Raw genomic sequence first — 17670 nt, 5'->3', positions numbered from 1 at the left:
GAAATGGGGTTTCGAAGGTTTCCGTCGATCGTAATCCCGGGTGCTCCGAGGGCGTCTCGACAGGACGGACTCGCGCTTCTTCGCCCCGCCAGGGAAGCACCGCAAAATCCGAGCCGACCGACGGCCGCGAGTGCGCAACTCCCGGAGGAAACTCTGCAACCGGAACACGGCGGAAGTCTGGTCGAAAGAGTCCAGGTGAGCTGAATTAACCGGCTAAAACAGTCGCTTTTAACGCGGCTACTTATGGGATGACTGCATGTCGGCGGCTCGCACGGTTGAGCACGTTCATAAAGGTTCATGTTGCACTTTATTCAAACTTAACGTCACCCACGTTGCTCACGCCTGCACGACCGTACCGAGACGAGCTTGCTGTTCACTTTGCCGAGCGTGTTCCTCCTCGTAGGATCATGTAGTAAAAACCGGAGGAAGGCCCGGTTGTAGATATTTGTGTCGTGAGTGAAATCAACCACATTCGCTCCGGTTTCATTAAACATTAGCACCATTAAATGCAACGTTTGTCAATTGTTAAGTGCGCGGAGGTTCTCCAGGACAATAACGGAAGCTCTCCAAATATCTTCAAAATAAATGTTTACAAGTTAAGGAAACCGTAAGGAGTTGAGCGACGAGTTGCTTATGTTGCTTGACATTTGTAAACGGTTATACATCACTTATGTGCAAAATAACAATTGTAATAGTAACAACAACGGAGTGGAAAATACAATGCAAGATATGACGTGTCTTTGTTGGGGAAAATAAACCTCTTAGATTTTTTTTCTGTCTTAGAATTTTCTATTTTCACATAGATTCCTTTCAAGACGAGTAGAAAAACAACAATGCCAATATCCACTTGGCAGTAGTGGGCAACGTTTTACAACCTGGCCCAGGAAAAAAACAAAAATTATAACGTGAATTATACAGTGAGTTGTTACACAGGGTACAACAGCTCACTGCACACCGGTGTATTTGGAGTTTCATGCTATATCTTTAATTATATCCCACCGTAATTTCCCAAAGGGAATTGAGTTATAACACTCGTGTGAAAAAGGGGAAAAAGACAAAATAAAAGTTGCGCTGCGATTGCAACGCTTTTACTTTGAAAGTGAACGGTGAAGCTTCGTCCGGATGTACTTCCGGTAACTTGACGTGTGTTTTACCTTGAGCTGAGGCATCACACCGCGCCTCGTTGGAGCACAGTTTTGTACGGGCTCGGTCCTCGGGTGCTGCACACTTTGACGGTGTACTTTTAACAGCCGGACTTCTGTGGGGGTCCATCGGTAAGGAGGGGACTGTAAAGTGTCTCTAACAGTCAGGGGCACGCTAGTTTCCAGGCCTTGGGTGAGCATGTGAGGGGGATGGGGAGTGTCGCTGCAACTAGCTAAACCCACCGGTCAGGGAAGCTAGCTTGAGCCCCAACACAAATGACAACACTCACTAATGACCAATAAACAGCTTCCGAAGACAACACGAACTTCTTATTGAATATAGAGACACTTTCATGGCTTCTAACTACACGCAGCTCAATTCAGAAGTGAATGTAAGTGGCGAGTTTGTAGTTTATACTGTTATAGACCAAAATGGCTGCCCTGTGAGCAACTAAAGCAAGCTAAAAAGTCTTAAGTTTGTTTTTGTTTTGTTTTTTTTGAATGTTCCAACCAAGCATTTGTGATGTGCAATGCTTCTGTTTAACAAGCTGTGCTAAATGCTCCCTGTCAGGCAAAGAGAAGGCTGGAGCTGGAGGCCAGTGACCTGCAGGACCTTCCTGATGGTCCTACCAAAGCCAAGAAGCCAATGGCCTCCCTGACCCACACAGGAGGAAGACGTAAGACTTTGTGGTGTAATAATGTGCGCTTGAGATTTTTCAACAGATGCGTGTGCCTGTGCTGAGCAACACACGTGGTTCAACTTTACAGGAAACCTCTTGTGTTTCTTGGTCTGGTCTACTATGCTTTCGTCCTAAAGTGTGGAAACAAATGACAGAAAGTCAAAGGGAAATGTGGTGTTTGCTGGTTTCAGGGTTTAAGACCTTCGTGAGCAGATTTGTGTTTTAACAGTGAATTGTAATTTACTTGATTCTTTCGATGGATTCTCCAAGTCCGCTCTGTTCTTCTGCAGAAGAGCTTCTCCACACACTATTTTTGTCCTTTCCGTCTCCTGCCTGTGAAACATTTGTCTTGTTGATGGCAGTTCTGAATTATTGTTTTGGTAACTTGTCCTGAAGTTTAACTTTCAGACTTTTTGTTGCTACACAACACATTGATCACACTGTGAATTTGAAAAGAACTTAGTGTCAAAACTACACCATATTCTACTTTTAAAGAAGTCTAGGCATTCAGTTTAACGCCAAGTTGAGGATTTATGATAAATAAACATTGTAATATCACTTTACATCGAAACTTTGAAATCATTTTTAGTTTAAGGTGGTGAATTTCAACTCCACCCACTCCCCGTTTTGTCTTTGAGCAACTGAAGAATGGTAAAGTTGAAGTGAGAAATAAACAAAATAAGCACATGATAGTACCTGTTCGACTTGATACAGGAAACGTTAGAAAGCTTCTAAGGAATTCTTCATGAATTAAAAAAATTCCCAACCACCACCTTTTTTCCCAGCTCCTCCCCCCATCCCCATAGCCCCCAACCTGCTGTCCGAGAGGACCCGCTGTGACACCTCTCTGGGTCTCTTGACGCAAAAGTTTGCGGAAATGCTGAGTCGCTCTGTTGACGGGGTGTTGGACCTCAACGTCGTCTCCCAGGAGCTCAATGTCCCAAAGAGACGCGTCTACGACGTCACCAACGTGCTGGAGGGGATCAAACTCATCAAAAAGAAGTCTAAAAGCAACATCCAGTGGATGTGAGTAGACGTGGATGCAGAGGCTACTGTGTGCAACGCATACAGTTCAGCCTGTACATAAGACTGGCAGGCCTGCAGCTGACAGCAGATTGTTCTGCCTTTTAAAAGTGCTGACAGCTGCTGGTGCTGGCGTCCTGCCTCAGCCGGCAGAGCTCAGACTTAATTTCACTGTTTTGTATTTTTGTTTTTCTCAGTTCGTAATACTCATCGAGGTCTGATCTTATTTTAGACGTCTCAAGTGTTGTTTGTTTGCCGTTCACACTGTTGTGTTCGTGCACAGGGGTGCGAAAGCAGATCCACGAGAAGATAGAGAGCTGCAGGGTCTCATTGAAGAGGAGAAGAAGCTGGACGAGCTGATCCAAAGTTGTACACGGCAGGTACAACAGCTGTGTGAGGACCAACACTGTCAGAGATATCCTTTGCTTGTGAAATCGGCTGCGTTTTACTCTGTATTGCTGTCCGCCATTACTTACTTCTTAGCCAGATATGTTTAGGTAGTATAAAGCCAAGTCCAGACCAAAGAGCCACAGAGAGATGAAACCGTTTTAGAGCTGCAGTTGCAAAAGTGTGAACGGGACCGTCTGGAATAGAATCTAAGGCATTGGTGCTTTATCACAGGGGACGCCAACTTCTCTGGATGACACAATTGCTTCAGTGTTGTGTTGGAAAATGATTGAAGAAATTGACAAAGGAGGGAAAATCTGTTGCCTTTTAGTTCATTAGCATAACCTCTCTCAACCCTCTCTGTTTTTTGTTTGTAATGTTTTTATTGTTTCCTCACTACTAAAAATGCAGCTGGTCTGACAGTCTATAAATAAACAAAGCGTACTTATCTGTTAATCTTTCACAGTGAATCAGTTGTCTGGTACCGAGTGATTCGGGAGAAATACACTTAACGTTGCACCCCCGGGCGATATGCATTAGTACAAATCTGCTAGCGGTCAAAAGTTCAGGAACACGAGCAGAATGTAGAAGAACCTTAATATGAGACCAATGTGTTTCGGCTTATGGCGTTCATCTAGGTGTTCCTGGTTCACCGCGGCAGAAACCCTCATCCTGCTTCCTTTAGTACAAATCTGCCCTGCTTTTGTACATACAGAGTCTCTTGCACACTCTGTCTCCTCCTCAGCCCCATCAGATCACCCAAATCTTTTGGTTTGCGTGCGTTTTGTGAAATGCTTATTGAAAGTTCAGTCAAGGCTCCCATCTTCGCTGTGAGCATTTCAGTTCCACTCTGGGCAGCAGTAATGAAGGATGTGTATTCTTTGTGCATGCAGCAAGAGTTTTGCTCTGGTCTGCAACGGTGTGTATCGCTGGTGTGTTGCTTGTGGTGTGACTTTGAGGATGAGTTATTGAGTGTATAAACAGCTTCTCGGAGACATCCGTAAACCCCAGTCTGTGTTTAAGATTTTCCTTGACCTTGTGGATCACATATGCCTATTTGACATATGAGGATGTCAACAGGATTCCCAGTTTGAAAGAGCAGACTGTGATTGTGATCAAAGCCCCTGCAGAGACCAAACTGGAGGTGCCACATCCAGAGGAGGTACGTCATCAACGTCCGTGGAAGAAGACAGCGTGTTTAACGGAGTGTAATCACATTACAGAACTGTTTTCTGGAAGTGTTTCATTTAATAAAAGCACTCTGTCTTCTTTCCGATGCGCAGAGCCTCCAGGTTTACCTCAGTAGCATCCAGGGGCCCATCGAAGTGTTCGTCTGCTCTGATGAGCCCGTCCCCATGGAAACCACAGACAGCCCAGCAGCCAGCGGTGCCAACGGCAGTCACTTAAACTCGACCGTCATTGGGAAGGACTCTGTCCTCCCTCTGCCTCTCCCATCCTTCATCCAGGTGTCTTCCAAAGGTGAGTTTTATATTTAAGGAAGCCATGGTTCTCCTCAGACACTTTACCGATGCCAAGGAGGCATTTGTTGCCAACGAAAAAGGGTGCAAATATCCATGTACACCTTTTTCCCAGTGGAGGCTTAGAATATATTATACTTCGATTGTTGGCTTATTTTTGCTTAGTTTTTTTTTTAAGCCTTCGTCACTCATCTGTTTTCTCTCCGTCTCTCCTCATCCACACCCCGTCATCCTTCTAGACGCTTCTAATAATACTTGCGGATTAAATAGTTTCTCCAACCTGCTGTCCGAGCTGACACAACACTCGCCACCGGTCACGTCCACCCCCGGTTCCCTCACGTCCACCCCCCTCACCCCTGTCCAACCCCCCTCCGAAGACCAGCACAGTTTTGTCACCCTCACTCCTCCTCTGGCCTTCTCTCTTGACGGGGAGGAGTACCTTCTGAGCCTGGCGGAGGACGAGGGCATCACTGACCTCTTTTCCTCAGTTGACTTGGACCAATCACCTTTGGATATATCTCCTCTTTGAACAGCTGCTTTGGGAATACAGTAATTTTCACACAAACAGGATATTAAGGGGATACAATAAAAGTGCTGCACTGAATTAATTTTTTTTTTTTTTTTTTTTTTTTTTTTTTATATATATATTTGCATTTGCCTTACTGGGATTTACTGACACTAAGGAACGCGGAGGCGGTTGTAACCCAGGAGAATCATATCAGAGTGGTCTCGGAGATGCCATGTCCTGTTCTGGTAGCCTTTTTTTTTTTCTCTCTTTGACTTGTTGTTTGATGAAACATTTAGCTTTAATCTGTTTTTGAGACATTTTTGAGTCTTCAAAGTACAAAGGTTACAGTCTCAACGCAGGACTTAATCTTGACCCAGTAATGTTTGTCGGATATGGGCTCAGAAGCACTGTTGTGCTGGTTTGGAGGGATGACACGGCTCAATGTCAGACTTTGACCTGGACCGATCCATCTGACAGCATCTAGAGGTGTTGATTAAACACTTTTGGGCTTTTGCTGTTTATGTTGGAGTTCGAGGAAAACGTACAACTGTGGAAACTGTTTGTGCTCGACTGTATGATTTCACAATACTGTGGTTTGTTGCTACTTCTTCCTTTTGTATCTTAGTTTCCTCCTCAGCTATTGAAGATAGAGAATCGTATTTTGTGCCTCAGTCCAGAGAATTGTTTCCTCGCCACTTTGCACTGATATGCAAATAAACTTTCGGTCTTTAATGGCGCCTGCTACAAGGATCCAAGCAATCCAAGTTAAATTCCTGATACGGATTCCAATAACACAACACAGGGTGTTGCCTCATACTGAGTACCAATCCAATACCAGTGCAGTTATCGCAGTTATTAAATCATCTTCACGTGAGGTTTACTAAAAGAGTTGGTGGTCTTGCATGACTGAATAAATGGGACTGATATTGGACACATCTCATTTTATACAGACATAAAAAAAAAGAATTGTTTAATGTGGATTGGTTACACCAAGGCCAATGACCATTAAGATTTACTGAAGTATTTGAAGTGGTTCTTATCTCATAACTCGGTGTCCGTCTGGAACCTGTGCTCTCCTTGTAGTTTTCTCAGGACTCTAGTGACTCTAACTAGAGGTGAAATTTTCTAAACAGTATACACGGTATTTATGGAGTTCCCCAAAGTTTGACATTGTACCAGAACTTTGTTGCAATACTTCATGGTGACCACCAAACATCTTAGCCAGTAATCCTCTCAGGTACTGATGCAGCCCGTCTCCCTTCTTGTAGGAGGAATAGATTTGCCTTTTGATGACACACTGAACCACTGTAAGCACTGACTTTCCTTTTCTCTGCATTGACAAACCTTTAGTTCTTCCATTTAAAACTGGCCTTGATTACAGAGACATTTAATTTGTCAAATGATGCTACTTTTTTCACAGCAGACACTTGGGCTGTGTCTCAACTTGAATGCTTTCACATATTACTTATTTTACTTATTTCACTTATTATTAGTGCATAGGTGCATTGACACGGGCAAGTATGGAAACATGCAGTGCGCTACGAGTACCTGCGTGGTGTACTCAAACTCGGGATGGGCATTTCAAGCAAAATGATCATTCAGAATTTGCTTGGACATCTTTTACCACCACCTTCTGAAGGGAGTAACGCATTACAACCTTTTTGTAAAAAATGGGGGTATAAGGAAAAATGATAGTCGCGCATATCACCAATCAATTTCTTGTGTATTATTGACTATTCATATCCTGAAACCAGTGAATACATTGAGTACGACATGCTGGACATTTTTCCCCCTCAATGGTTGCCATTACGGTTACGTAGCAGAAAGGGAGGGATCATCAGCCTATTTTTAAACTGTGACGTCTGACAATGCAGCAGCTGTTGTAGGACACAACGCTATATACATACAAGTAGTACACGTACACACAAAAGTATTTATTTTGCAATAAATACCACTACTACTGTTGGATAGAAGCCATCTGTATTTTCATTGTGTGCGTGAAACCGTAGACGTTCAGGGAGATGCTTTCAAATGTTACCGTTATTTCTGAATAGTGCTGTTGAAATTCAGCTAGAACACAAGGAACTGTACTACATGTAAGTATGTGAACGGAGACACACCAAACATGGTAACATCAAAAACAAGTTCATCGCATGTAGGTGAGTCAGTTCCCGTGTCCTGGTGTTGTAGACGCTGACTCACTGTTTTAGACACTGAACCTTCGTTGTTGAGATTTGACTCCGCTGTGCTCCTGCTGCCGTCACAAGTCGAACTGTCTGCTGTGGAAAAGGTTTATGTTGAAGGTTTGGAAACACAAACGGCTGTTTGTCATCAAAAGTTTAGACGGAAAGGTCCTCTGTAGATGAACTACTTTCACACTGAAGCCCCTCATGTTGGAGTTGGTGTGCCACTGTTGGAAGTCGGCGTTTGTCGTTGAATTGGTCGCACCACCACCACCACAACTGTTCGTCTCACCGCACTTTGTCAGAATGCAGCTCTGACGGTGCCAGACCTGAGTTAGCAGACTGCCATGTTTGCAGCTCTGAGCAGCTGACGTGGTAAAACCAGTACGAACCACTGAACACTGTTAAAATCAAAGCTGCTGAGAGAAAAGCGTCATATACTCCAGTGTGCTCTTCTTTAATCCACGAACTATCGTAGCGTGTTCAGAGGGAGGATGGATGCTGTGCACAGGCTCCGACAACTGGACTGTTTGTAGTTGGAGGAATATTACTGTGAAAATAATTTCCATGAGATATGAGCATGCTAAAAAAAGATGTGACACTAAGGTGTCATCAGAACCACACTTCTGTGTTGTGTTTTAACTGCTGTTCACAGCTTGTTGTCAAGGATCATTTTCTATTTCCCATTACATTCATTCATGTGCGTCGTACTTTGCACCAAATGCGTGCCTTATGCACCTTCGTACCCAGAAGACTTCCTGAGGGCTAAATGGAGCTCAACTTCTCATCTCTGGTCAAAGCAACTACTGTATCAAAGTGAAATAAAGGGAGACCTGCCTGGTTTTATGAGCTCAAACAGATGTTTACTTATTGTTACTCATTCCCAGTTCTTTAGTGCTTTCTGTTAACTTTAATATATGTTCTCAAAGAAATGGACATTCAATTCCTAATTGTTATAAACGCTTAAAAAAAGTTTTATTTGCAGCTATTATAGTAACCATGAAGTTAATTAATGTTTAATGTTCTCAGCGTGGTTAAAGCTGTGGTTGCAGCAGTGTAAGCCTTGACTTCGTTTTTTTCCCTCACTTCTCTCACATTGCAGTATTAGTGTAGGATTGGGAAATGCTACATTGACATCAAGATTGACATCGATCCAACACAATTTCAAGTTTATATATATATCTATATCTATATATATGTGTGTGTGTGTGTGTGTATATATATATATGCATATATATTATATATACATACATATATATATATATATATACTAATAATATATAATATAATATACTAACACCAGAGCCTTATAGAATAACAATGCAAGTCAGATAAATTGAATAAAATATAAAGACAATATTGTTTAAAGTAGTGAAAAATGCCCATCAAATGAGGAAATTAAGGTTATCAAGCAGCTTGTTGGAATAATAAATTCTTCTGCCAAACAGAAAATGCTTCACTAACTGGAAACTGTTCGTACTTGATACATTGAGTAATTGGTGACTTGATTAACTTGTTCATGTCACATTTTCTGAGAGTCATTACAGTGAATGAATGCTAATAAATACAGTGTGCAGGTTTTAGTGAGAAACCTGTAACGTTGATCTTAGTGAGGGGGGGGGGGGGGGCGTGTGGTCCCCTTTTAAAATGTCTTACTGCTTAATTAAAAAAATTCACTCTTTGTGATAAAGCCAAAGAATGGACAGGTACTTCCAGTAATAATTAAATGTCTCCATATGAGGCTGTGAAAGCGCTGTGTTTGTTTGTGTGATCACTGTGCGGATGGAAGGCTGCGACCGACCCTGCAGTCATCACTCGTACACTGTTGAATATTTGTAGTTGCTAAACTTCTCCGAGCTGTGATTACTTTAATTTCTGGTGTTACTGTGTCAGTGGATTAAGTGGGACAGAGTGTTTTCTAATGAGATTGATCACAAACAACATCCTGCACGATCTATCCTGTTTTTAACTCGCTGTCATTCAGCTTTTGTCTTTTCTATTAAGGTGCTTTTGTGTCTTATCATGGAAGCAAAAGAAACCGTTTTGAGAGAAAATCTTTCGCACTACAATCAAAAATCAAGTTTGTAAGTAAAAATACATGAACTGACAATGAAATAATTTGGTTTGCAAATTTTCTCTTACAGTTTTGTGAGACTTGGTCACAGGATTCATAATTTTGCTTGATATATTTATACTTATAAACTTGGTTTTTGATGGCAGTGTGAGAAATTTGCTCTTAAAACAGTTAATGATGAACCATTACTTTTTGCTTGCATTATCAAGACACAAAAGAGCCTTCAAACTTTGTGCCATTTTCTCCTCCAGTTAAGTCTCTTAAAATTCCTCCTCCCTGCTTCTGAAAGTTTTTCACCTTTTTAAGATGCTTTGACTAACTTTTCTCTTTACCAGAATCTAGTCTTAACGTGAGGAACATTTCTTAGATTTTCCTCTGCAGGAACAACCCTTTGCAGTGGGACGCTTCATGAATATGTCCACAGTTGCTCTGCTTTGGTACAATCCCAACATGTACTGTCTGGATCCCAAAGTACAGATGAAGCATCTTGATGTTTCCTCTCTCACTGGCCTGATACATGATAAACGCACTGTGTCGGTAACATTTCCAATTCTTTTTAAAGACCACAAAATCATCTTTGCCCATCACTTCCCTCCTGTCTTCCTTGCTGTAAAGCCCCAGTGCAGTTTGCACCTGGAGACACTAGGAGGCAGCGAGATCCCACTGAATTCATCAACGCTGCGCGTTCACAAGCTGTCGTTTTCAAACGTGACATGAAGTGTGACCCGTCTCTTTCCGAGAACAGGCTTTTATGAACTCAAGTGGAAATGGGGTGAGTTTAATCTCTACATGTTTAATATAAATATTAAAGCGGGAAGACGGTTTCAGTCGGTCAGGGTGGAAGCAGGCTCAGACTCAAACTGAACACCCACATGAAGGGTTGTGTTTTGGCCACTCGCATCACCTCGGAGCTGTTGTGGGGTTACTCGGTGCATTTGTCGTCATCGCCTCGACAGGACAGACGCTTGCCGGCGTGGTGGTGTGACAGCTGACCTCTCTTTCATGTGAAGCTGCCACAGCCATCCAAGGCTGGTTTTTCAGACATACAATCTGGATTACTTTAGAGACAGAGCATCTTTAGAAAAGGTTTAAAACTCAGGTTTGACTGTCATCATTAACACCGCTGACCTGATTACCATTTCCACCCAGCCATTTACAACATATAAAAGAGGAGATTGGTGACAATCTTGGTTGGTTTATGCATATCTTGGATTGTTTTAATTAATTCAATTGAATATGTTTGCCTGTCTTTCATAATTTTAGTCAGATTAAACATTACACAACAGATAGAAAACCCTTTTGTGTCACACGAGCTAACATGCCAGTCGATGATTGACCAAATCAGGTTGTTTTGAAGTCGTGTAGATGTAAATTATTCTTCAGAGGTGTAAAATAAACTCCTTAAAACTAGTTTTTCCTTCTACACGTCTACATCCACTTCTTTGAAACTTTCTCCAATGTTTCCTTTATTGAATCCGACTGTGTCCGTCCCTGCCTCTCTTTGTCTGAGCCACAGCATCTTAGAAAAACACATCATCGCCCTCAACATGATGATGTAATCCATCGGGAGCCTGCAGCGTCTACACCTGCACATAGATGGCAGTGTTGGACCTCAAAAATCCCCCTTAAACCCATTCAACCCAGTTCCCCACAAACAGTGGCACACTCACTCCGAGTTCATGGAGAGTCACTGGATCACTGCTATTATTGATTTATATGTGTTTCTCTTGTTGTTGTTTAGGTTTTTTTTGTCCTCCTCTGTGCATCCAAGATTCATGCATTGGAAAAAGAAAAAAGAAGTGAATATTGAATTGGGTCATATTGAATTAGGCCTGACGTCAGCCACCGCCCACTCTCAGGAGGGCTGAATTAAAGATCAGTCAATATAGCTGTCAATCAGCCGATCAATCGGCCAATGAAGTTTCATTTTCAGAGTGCTTTTTCTTGTCACCTTCAAGCAAGTGATGTACAGCGGGAGGTTTTGGAAGCGCCGAGCAAAACACAGATGGCTGGACTCAAAGGGTGAGATAGGACTAAGTTACCACTTAGACTCGGGGCCCTTGGGGGGTTCAGGAGCAACTCGGAGCAAGTGCAATACACCCTGACTGGTGTAGCTCGATAGGCCCGTCCAGCTGTTTCTTTCCCCACAAAATCTAGCACTTGTTTCTGCGCCGCGCTCCCTTCAGCCAGTCTGTTGTTTTGACTGCTATAATGCACTGAGGCAGGAACTGAGAGAGAGAGGAAGAGAGAGACAGAGAGAGAGAGAGAGAGAGAACAAAAATGAGAGGGTTAAAGAGGGAGCATGAAAGCAGGAGAGAGAGGGAGCGAGCGTACTACTCGTCTCTCATTGGTACCGAGAGCACGCCGTCTTTTTACGTAAGCGCCAACCCGACCAATGGGCTACCTTTTGCAATATTTTGGGTTTATGAATGAAATGAACAGTGAGAAAGCAGGACGGGAGTAGTTTGATTCATCACCAGTAGCTCAGGGTGTGTAGAGTACAACAAAGGAGATAGGTGCGCTTGTTTGCTGTGCAGTGTGACTCGGACGGCCTCTGGACAAAAAGGGTTGAAAGGATGCCGGTTCAGACGAAACCTGCAGGCACACCTCTACCTGTCTTCATTCTCATGCGTAGAAGTAACTGAACAGTGAGTGCTTGAGTGTGAACCTGTGACGGGCTCAGTACTAATGGACTAGGATGTAGAAGATTTGCTTTCTTGGTTTCCTTTCTCTTAAGTCTTAAGTGGCATGCAAGGATTAAAGAAACATCCTTGAGTTGGTAAACTGCAGTCATTTTATTCCTACACTATCAATTGATTCTTGTTCTAACCGTAGAGCAAATTCCATCAGCAAAACTTTGCCTTTCTCCAGAAAACATCGACTGATAGACTTTACATCAACTTAATATCAGGCGAGTAACAGAAATCAACATTTGGCATTGTCTGAAGTCGTAGTTATAGAGAGGTTGAGAGAAGGTGGCACCTGTTGGGCTTCAAACAAGGTGCTATTATGAATGTGTGAACAGCCTCTGAGAGCCCAAACTCCCATCCACATCTATCCAACCTTGGAATTTAGGACGCTTTCAGTTTTTCAGTTCATATTTGTAACTTTGTAAAATCCCAAATCCTACGATTGCATCTACTTCCTGCAGCGACTGGTAAAGGTCAGGAACGCTCTCCATGCAGCTGAATCCATTACTTTCTGTGTACTTCCAAAATACAACATGGTAAATACATTTGGTAAGAGACTGTCTGAAAGTGAGCATGTCGTCCCCCTTTGAGCAACAATCTCTCTGACAACAGGCTTTTAGTTGTGGTCATGTAGAACAGTTTTTGCCTTCAGATGGCGCGTAGTTGAAACCAGTCGGGTTTGATTATATTTGGTCTCAAATCTGTCCTGTGGCCGGAGTCCCGTCGCTCTCTACTGCCACATCCTCTGAGGCCTCACCGTCATTAGATAGAGGTTCACCCGTACTGTCCTGGACAACATCCTTGCCACGTATGAAATTGGGTGAACTCGAGTCAGTTACAGCTTTGGGTTGCACAAGTAAAGTGTGAGCTGTTAAGTGGCGGGTGTAGATTGCCGCACTGGTCAGGTCCGAGGTGTATCTGCTCCTTCAGATGAGTAATAGAGGCAGGAAGACAATATGGAGGAGCTGTCAGTCGGGGTAACTGAGGGTGTGTTGGAGGTTTCTGGGTTTGAGTTTTAAAATATGTCAAGTAGAATTGTTCTCGCCAAAATGGTGTGTTAAGTTGTGACTGTAGTCGTGGCAGTGACGCATCCTTTGCTCTCCTTGCTGTATTTGTGGTGCTCGAGGCTTGGCGACCACTAGCAGGGCTCGTTGGTGAACTAACGTAGCTGCTGATGGCTAAAACGCTCGCAAACTGGGAACACAGTAGCAGGAGTGAGTCGCAATGGCTTCTTGAACTTTTATCTGTTTTCTCTACGCTGGGTTGATCCCACGATTGAGCTCCATTTCATTCTGTGAGGAGTGACTGAAAGGGGGAAAATACGTAACTGTGTTAGCAGGCTCATGAGCTCAGTTGCTAATGGAACACAAAGTTCATCCAGGAGACAGGAGGTATTTCTGCCATGGACTCATTACTGCATTTGTGGGGCAGTTTATACTCCCAACAGAGGAAGTTGAATACAAGCGGATGGTGGAATAGAGTTTATAACCTATGGTAACCTATGACAACAAGTCACATGTCATGTTAACCAAAGAAAACATGCATTAAGTTACTTCACGTGTGAGTGAGTGAATCCTCTGATAGAAGTGATTCCATGGAAATTAATTGATTTTTATGCTTGCTGACACAGCGTGTCAGCATCAGCTGGTCCCTATAACACAACTTTAACACCTCAGAGTTGCCACACAAGGTGGGATAACACGACTGACGTGCGGCTGCCAGTGCATTTGCCTTTGACTTCCTTCACCAAACTGCTTGGACCAATGACAGACTTCAACACGGAGTCATTGAGAAATAAGAAAATCCTTACCCTCACACAAAATAACCACCGGTCACAGGTTGTGGCCTTCCCACTGATCCAATCTACCACCCACCTTCAAGTAGAGCCTGGATTTTGCAAACCTCCTCCAGATGATGTCTAGTTTATCAGTGTAGATATACTTCTATTTTTATGATAGAAAACTCTGGAAAATCTATGAAGTTGCCCTTTAAGTGTTATAAATAATCCTCAAGTAGTCAACAATAGCAACAAAACATTCCAGTCAGACACAACTACTTAAATGGAAAAACCCACAGTCCCAAAGGAGCCATAAAATAAATGTTTCATTTTTATATCCAGTATGTTCTTTTAAAAGTATGTCATCTTATTACACACTCCCTCGGGATAATTGAGATCACATGAGGCCAATGACTGAGGTTTTTCAGCATCAGCAGAGTTCAGAAGATTATCTGAGGTGACATCCACATGTCTATCACATCAGCTGTACCACCTCAGGGGACGGCCGTCGGAGAATTGATGGCTCAGAAGTTGTGACTGCACCTCCTTTAAAGGAGACGGTCTGCGATGGATTCATTGTAATGTACGTTTCCTCCCTGAGCATCAAAACAACTACTGGCCAGCTCTCAGTGGGGGTGCTGGGCTGCTGAGTACTGCAGAAAATTGTAAGTGATATTGAATTGGGAGGACATGTTGACCTTTTGTTACCTATTTGCTGTTAAAATGTGGTCATGAAGGAGGCAGCACTTGCTACAGTCTTTTAAAGTGGTGTTAATGTTCAAACTAAAGTGCAGGATTTAAATGCATACTGAAAACGAAGAAAAGCTTTACATCTGAAAAGGTGTGTGGCAGAAGATGCTACTAGTGCCACAAGTTACATTATAGCTCGACTCATATATCCACCAAACGATTGTATTGGCTGATATCGGCTTATCAGATATATTGCTGTCGGCCTATATGAAAATGTTTCTTTTCTTTAATTATTATATTCCCAGTGAAGTTTACTGTTTCCGTATACTGATGTCAGTGTGGACAATAAAATGAAAAATATCCTACCTCCATTATCATGAATATCAAAGGTGCATGATGGCCGCATTTGAGGAATCATTGCAAAAAAAAGTTTTTTTTTTTTTTTTTTTTTTTACATAAAGTATATCAGCCGATGTATCGATATTGAAATTCAGTTCGCTTCCTGATATTGGCATCAGCCCTCAAAATCCAGTATCAGTCAGGCTCTGGATGTGTTGCTCGAAGGATGGTGGGTTGATCAGTTAGCTGCTGCTGTCTGTAGTAATCCGTGCTGTAGGTCAGTGGATGGACTGAGCTTTGGAGAAAGTCCTTTTCCTCTGTCACTTGGTCTTTAGAGGTTTCCCTTTACAAAGGTTTGACCTCTTCATCCAAGCCTTTGGCTTCAGCTGTGTCTCTGTCAAGTGTGACTACAACCCCGGCCAAACTGCTATAATTATACGTGGTCTTTATACTGTAGGGCTCGATCTCAGGAGTAGAATATGCGCGGCGCGGCTCCAGATGATGTAGGACTTGGCCGGATCTCACACAGCTGTGTCCTGGCTTTGGTCAGCGTGGAGCGGTTGGAATGTAATGTCTGCTTCCCTCTTGTTCTCTCTGGTTTGAGGTTTTGTATTTTTCCCTTTCCTGCTGCAGGGGCCATGCAGCGTGGGTGTTGCGATGACAGCCTCCTGACCTGCTGTGAACCCCCCTGTCCAGCGCTCCACCCCTCTCCCCAGCGGGGTGTTTACTTTCTTTAGTTCCACTTGGATACATCAAATATTTGCATAGACAAAACCTGACGTGAACCCGAACCTGTGCAGGCGACTACCCTTCAGCCAATAGAGACAAAGACCGTCAGTTGTCATTTGCATGCAATTTGCATCGGATCCCCCAGTGACTGTTTGCAATGTCAGGAGGCCAAATTAACCAGTGTTCCGTTTTAGCCTGATTTACATCTCATTTGCATTAGAGTTGCTTAACTAGGGTTACTTAGCCGAGTGACCCCGGTGGAAAACTCCTTACCTCGCGCTCAGAGGAGGCAGATAGTGCGACCGGCTAATTTCATTAAGGGAAACAGCCGCTTGACTGAGAGAGCGCCTTTGGATGTAATCATTAAAAGGGACGAGGGCTTGCAAGCTGTTTGTAATCAGGCTGTTTTTGCCTGCATATGGACATTGTGTCATATTTACTGTAAGGATGAAAGATTAGGCATGGAGGGGATAGCGGGCAGCATCAATCTCACTCAGCATCTTAGAGCGGGAACATTAATCATCCCATCTACAGAAAATGATCCTCATCCGACTCGGGGCCACAGTGCGCACACATGGCGATGATCACTGGATGCAGGAGTGGACAGAAGGAGAGTTGGGGGCTGACTGAGCAGAAGCGCCGCAGCCAATACTTCTTCATTGATCCCAGGAACTTGGACTGGGTGTCAGGCTCTGTTTTGTCTTGCTAATGTGTTCATATGGCGGCGCCTGGCTGCGGAGAAAGTCCCAGCACGCCGAATCGTGGGCCAAATCGTTTAAGTCCTGAATCCTCCCAGGTTGATCAGAGCCTCCTTTTTTCTTTCCACAGGGGCTCCTTCTTTTTTTCTCCTCCCTTCCATCCACTTTTATTTATTGAGAGCAGAGAGAGCTTTACGGGCAGATGGATTCCCTCAGATATTATGTGGTGGATTTCAATAAGGAGAATCAATTCTGGCTTTGTTTGTGGAATCAAGCCCACACTACACACTAATGCACAAACATCAACCGGGGCAATATATCATCCACTGAAATTTCATCACATTTGTTTGCTTGGAAAAGAAAAAGGCAAGAAATAAAAGTCAGAAATCAGGCCCGTATTCCTCGAGGAATTGTTGCACCGCTCCTCAGTAGTGTTTTTCTATAAGTATTACCTCCGGTTTTTTTTTTTTTTTTTTCACAAAAAGAGTGTTACATCCACAGAAATGTGATTAAATCTTTTTTTTCCCCTCTCTTTTGCTCAAGGATTTATCAAAAGCTTTCATACATATTGTATATACTGTTTGGGCATGGCTCCAGCAGCATGTACTCCTGTTGAGTGGTTTTATTAGGAAAATATGACTCCTGTTTTCTATACGAGCGCTAATCCCATCTATACAAGGGGAATGGAAATGCCCTTGTTGGCTAAATCTGCAATTATTCCCTCTGTAAGCAGACTAGCCAGCACTCACACTCTCATTACCAGTGTTTAAGTGTTTAGTGTAGTGTGAGGTGCTTAGCCGTGGACACGTGCACGTGCGCACACACACGCTGCGAGCCTGGTGGTAGGTCTAATGAGGGAGAAGGCCTTGAATGGTTCCTATGCTGTGATGCATTAAAGCTTAATAACCTTTCCTTTCAGCTCGCTCTGAAGCATGTTCGCTCTTAAGAACATGCTTCAGAGCTGATAATTGGAAAGATATTTGCCTCTTTCTCCTGCTCTCTCTTGTCTATTTTGTCTAATGGCTGCTTTCAGTTCAGTTGGGTCGATTATTTGCCCTTGAAAGAATACCCCCCCCCCACCCGAGTCCTGTTTTGGCTCTTTATCCAGAGCTTAGTTTATTAAGTAGGTGAAAGTGACAGGTGGTGTTCTGCAGTAGCTGCCACTCAAACATCTGCCACGTTTAGCCTCACGGCCACGAAAAATGAATAGACATCATTCCGGAAGCGTCAAGAGGCAGTTTTGACTTTAGAAAATTTTGGTATAATCACATT

General features: G+C 43.2%; 2 protein-coding genes across 5 annotated transcripts in view; both read left to right on the top strand.

Moving 5' to 3' along the window:
* Window positions 1-1321: 1321 nt before the first annotated feature.
* e2f3 (E2F transcription factor 3) lies at window positions 1322-8282 on the top strand. The gene is made up of 7 exons (XM_069176917.1): window positions 1322-1534; window positions 1714-1819; window positions 2608-2848; window positions 3129-3260; window positions 4280-4394; window positions 4516-4711; window positions 4950-8282. The coding sequence occupies exons 1-7, from the start codon at window positions 1496-1498 to the stop codon at window positions 5237-5239; spliced, it is 1119 nt and encodes a 372-aa protein (XP_069033018.1). The 5' UTR covers window positions 1322-1495; the 3' UTR covers window positions 5240-8282.
* Window positions 8283-10182: 1900 nt separating this feature from the next.
* The window catches only part of nrsn1l (neurensin 1-like), a 287058-nt gene continuing 279570 nt past the window's right edge, over window positions 10183-17670 (top strand). For all 4 annotated transcript variants that reach the window (XM_069177068.1, XM_069177067.1, XM_069177071.1 and 1 more), the window contains exon 1: window positions 10183-10247. The gene's annotated coding sequence lies outside the window, so the exon portion shown is untranslated. The remainder of the gene's footprint in view (window positions 10248-17670) is intronic.

Source organism: Embiotoca jacksoni, unplaced genomic scaffold, assembly GCF_022577435.1.
Source record: "Embiotoca jacksoni isolate LCO1_2020_lvr unplaced genomic scaffold, fEmbJac1.0.p SCAF_7, whole genome shotgun sequence".
NCBI classification, from domain to species: Eukaryota; Metazoa; Chordata; class Actinopteri; family Embiotocidae; genus Embiotoca; species Embiotoca jacksoni.
Note: the sequence above shows the minus strand (reverse complement) of the source record. Positions and strands in the feature narration are given on the sequence as shown.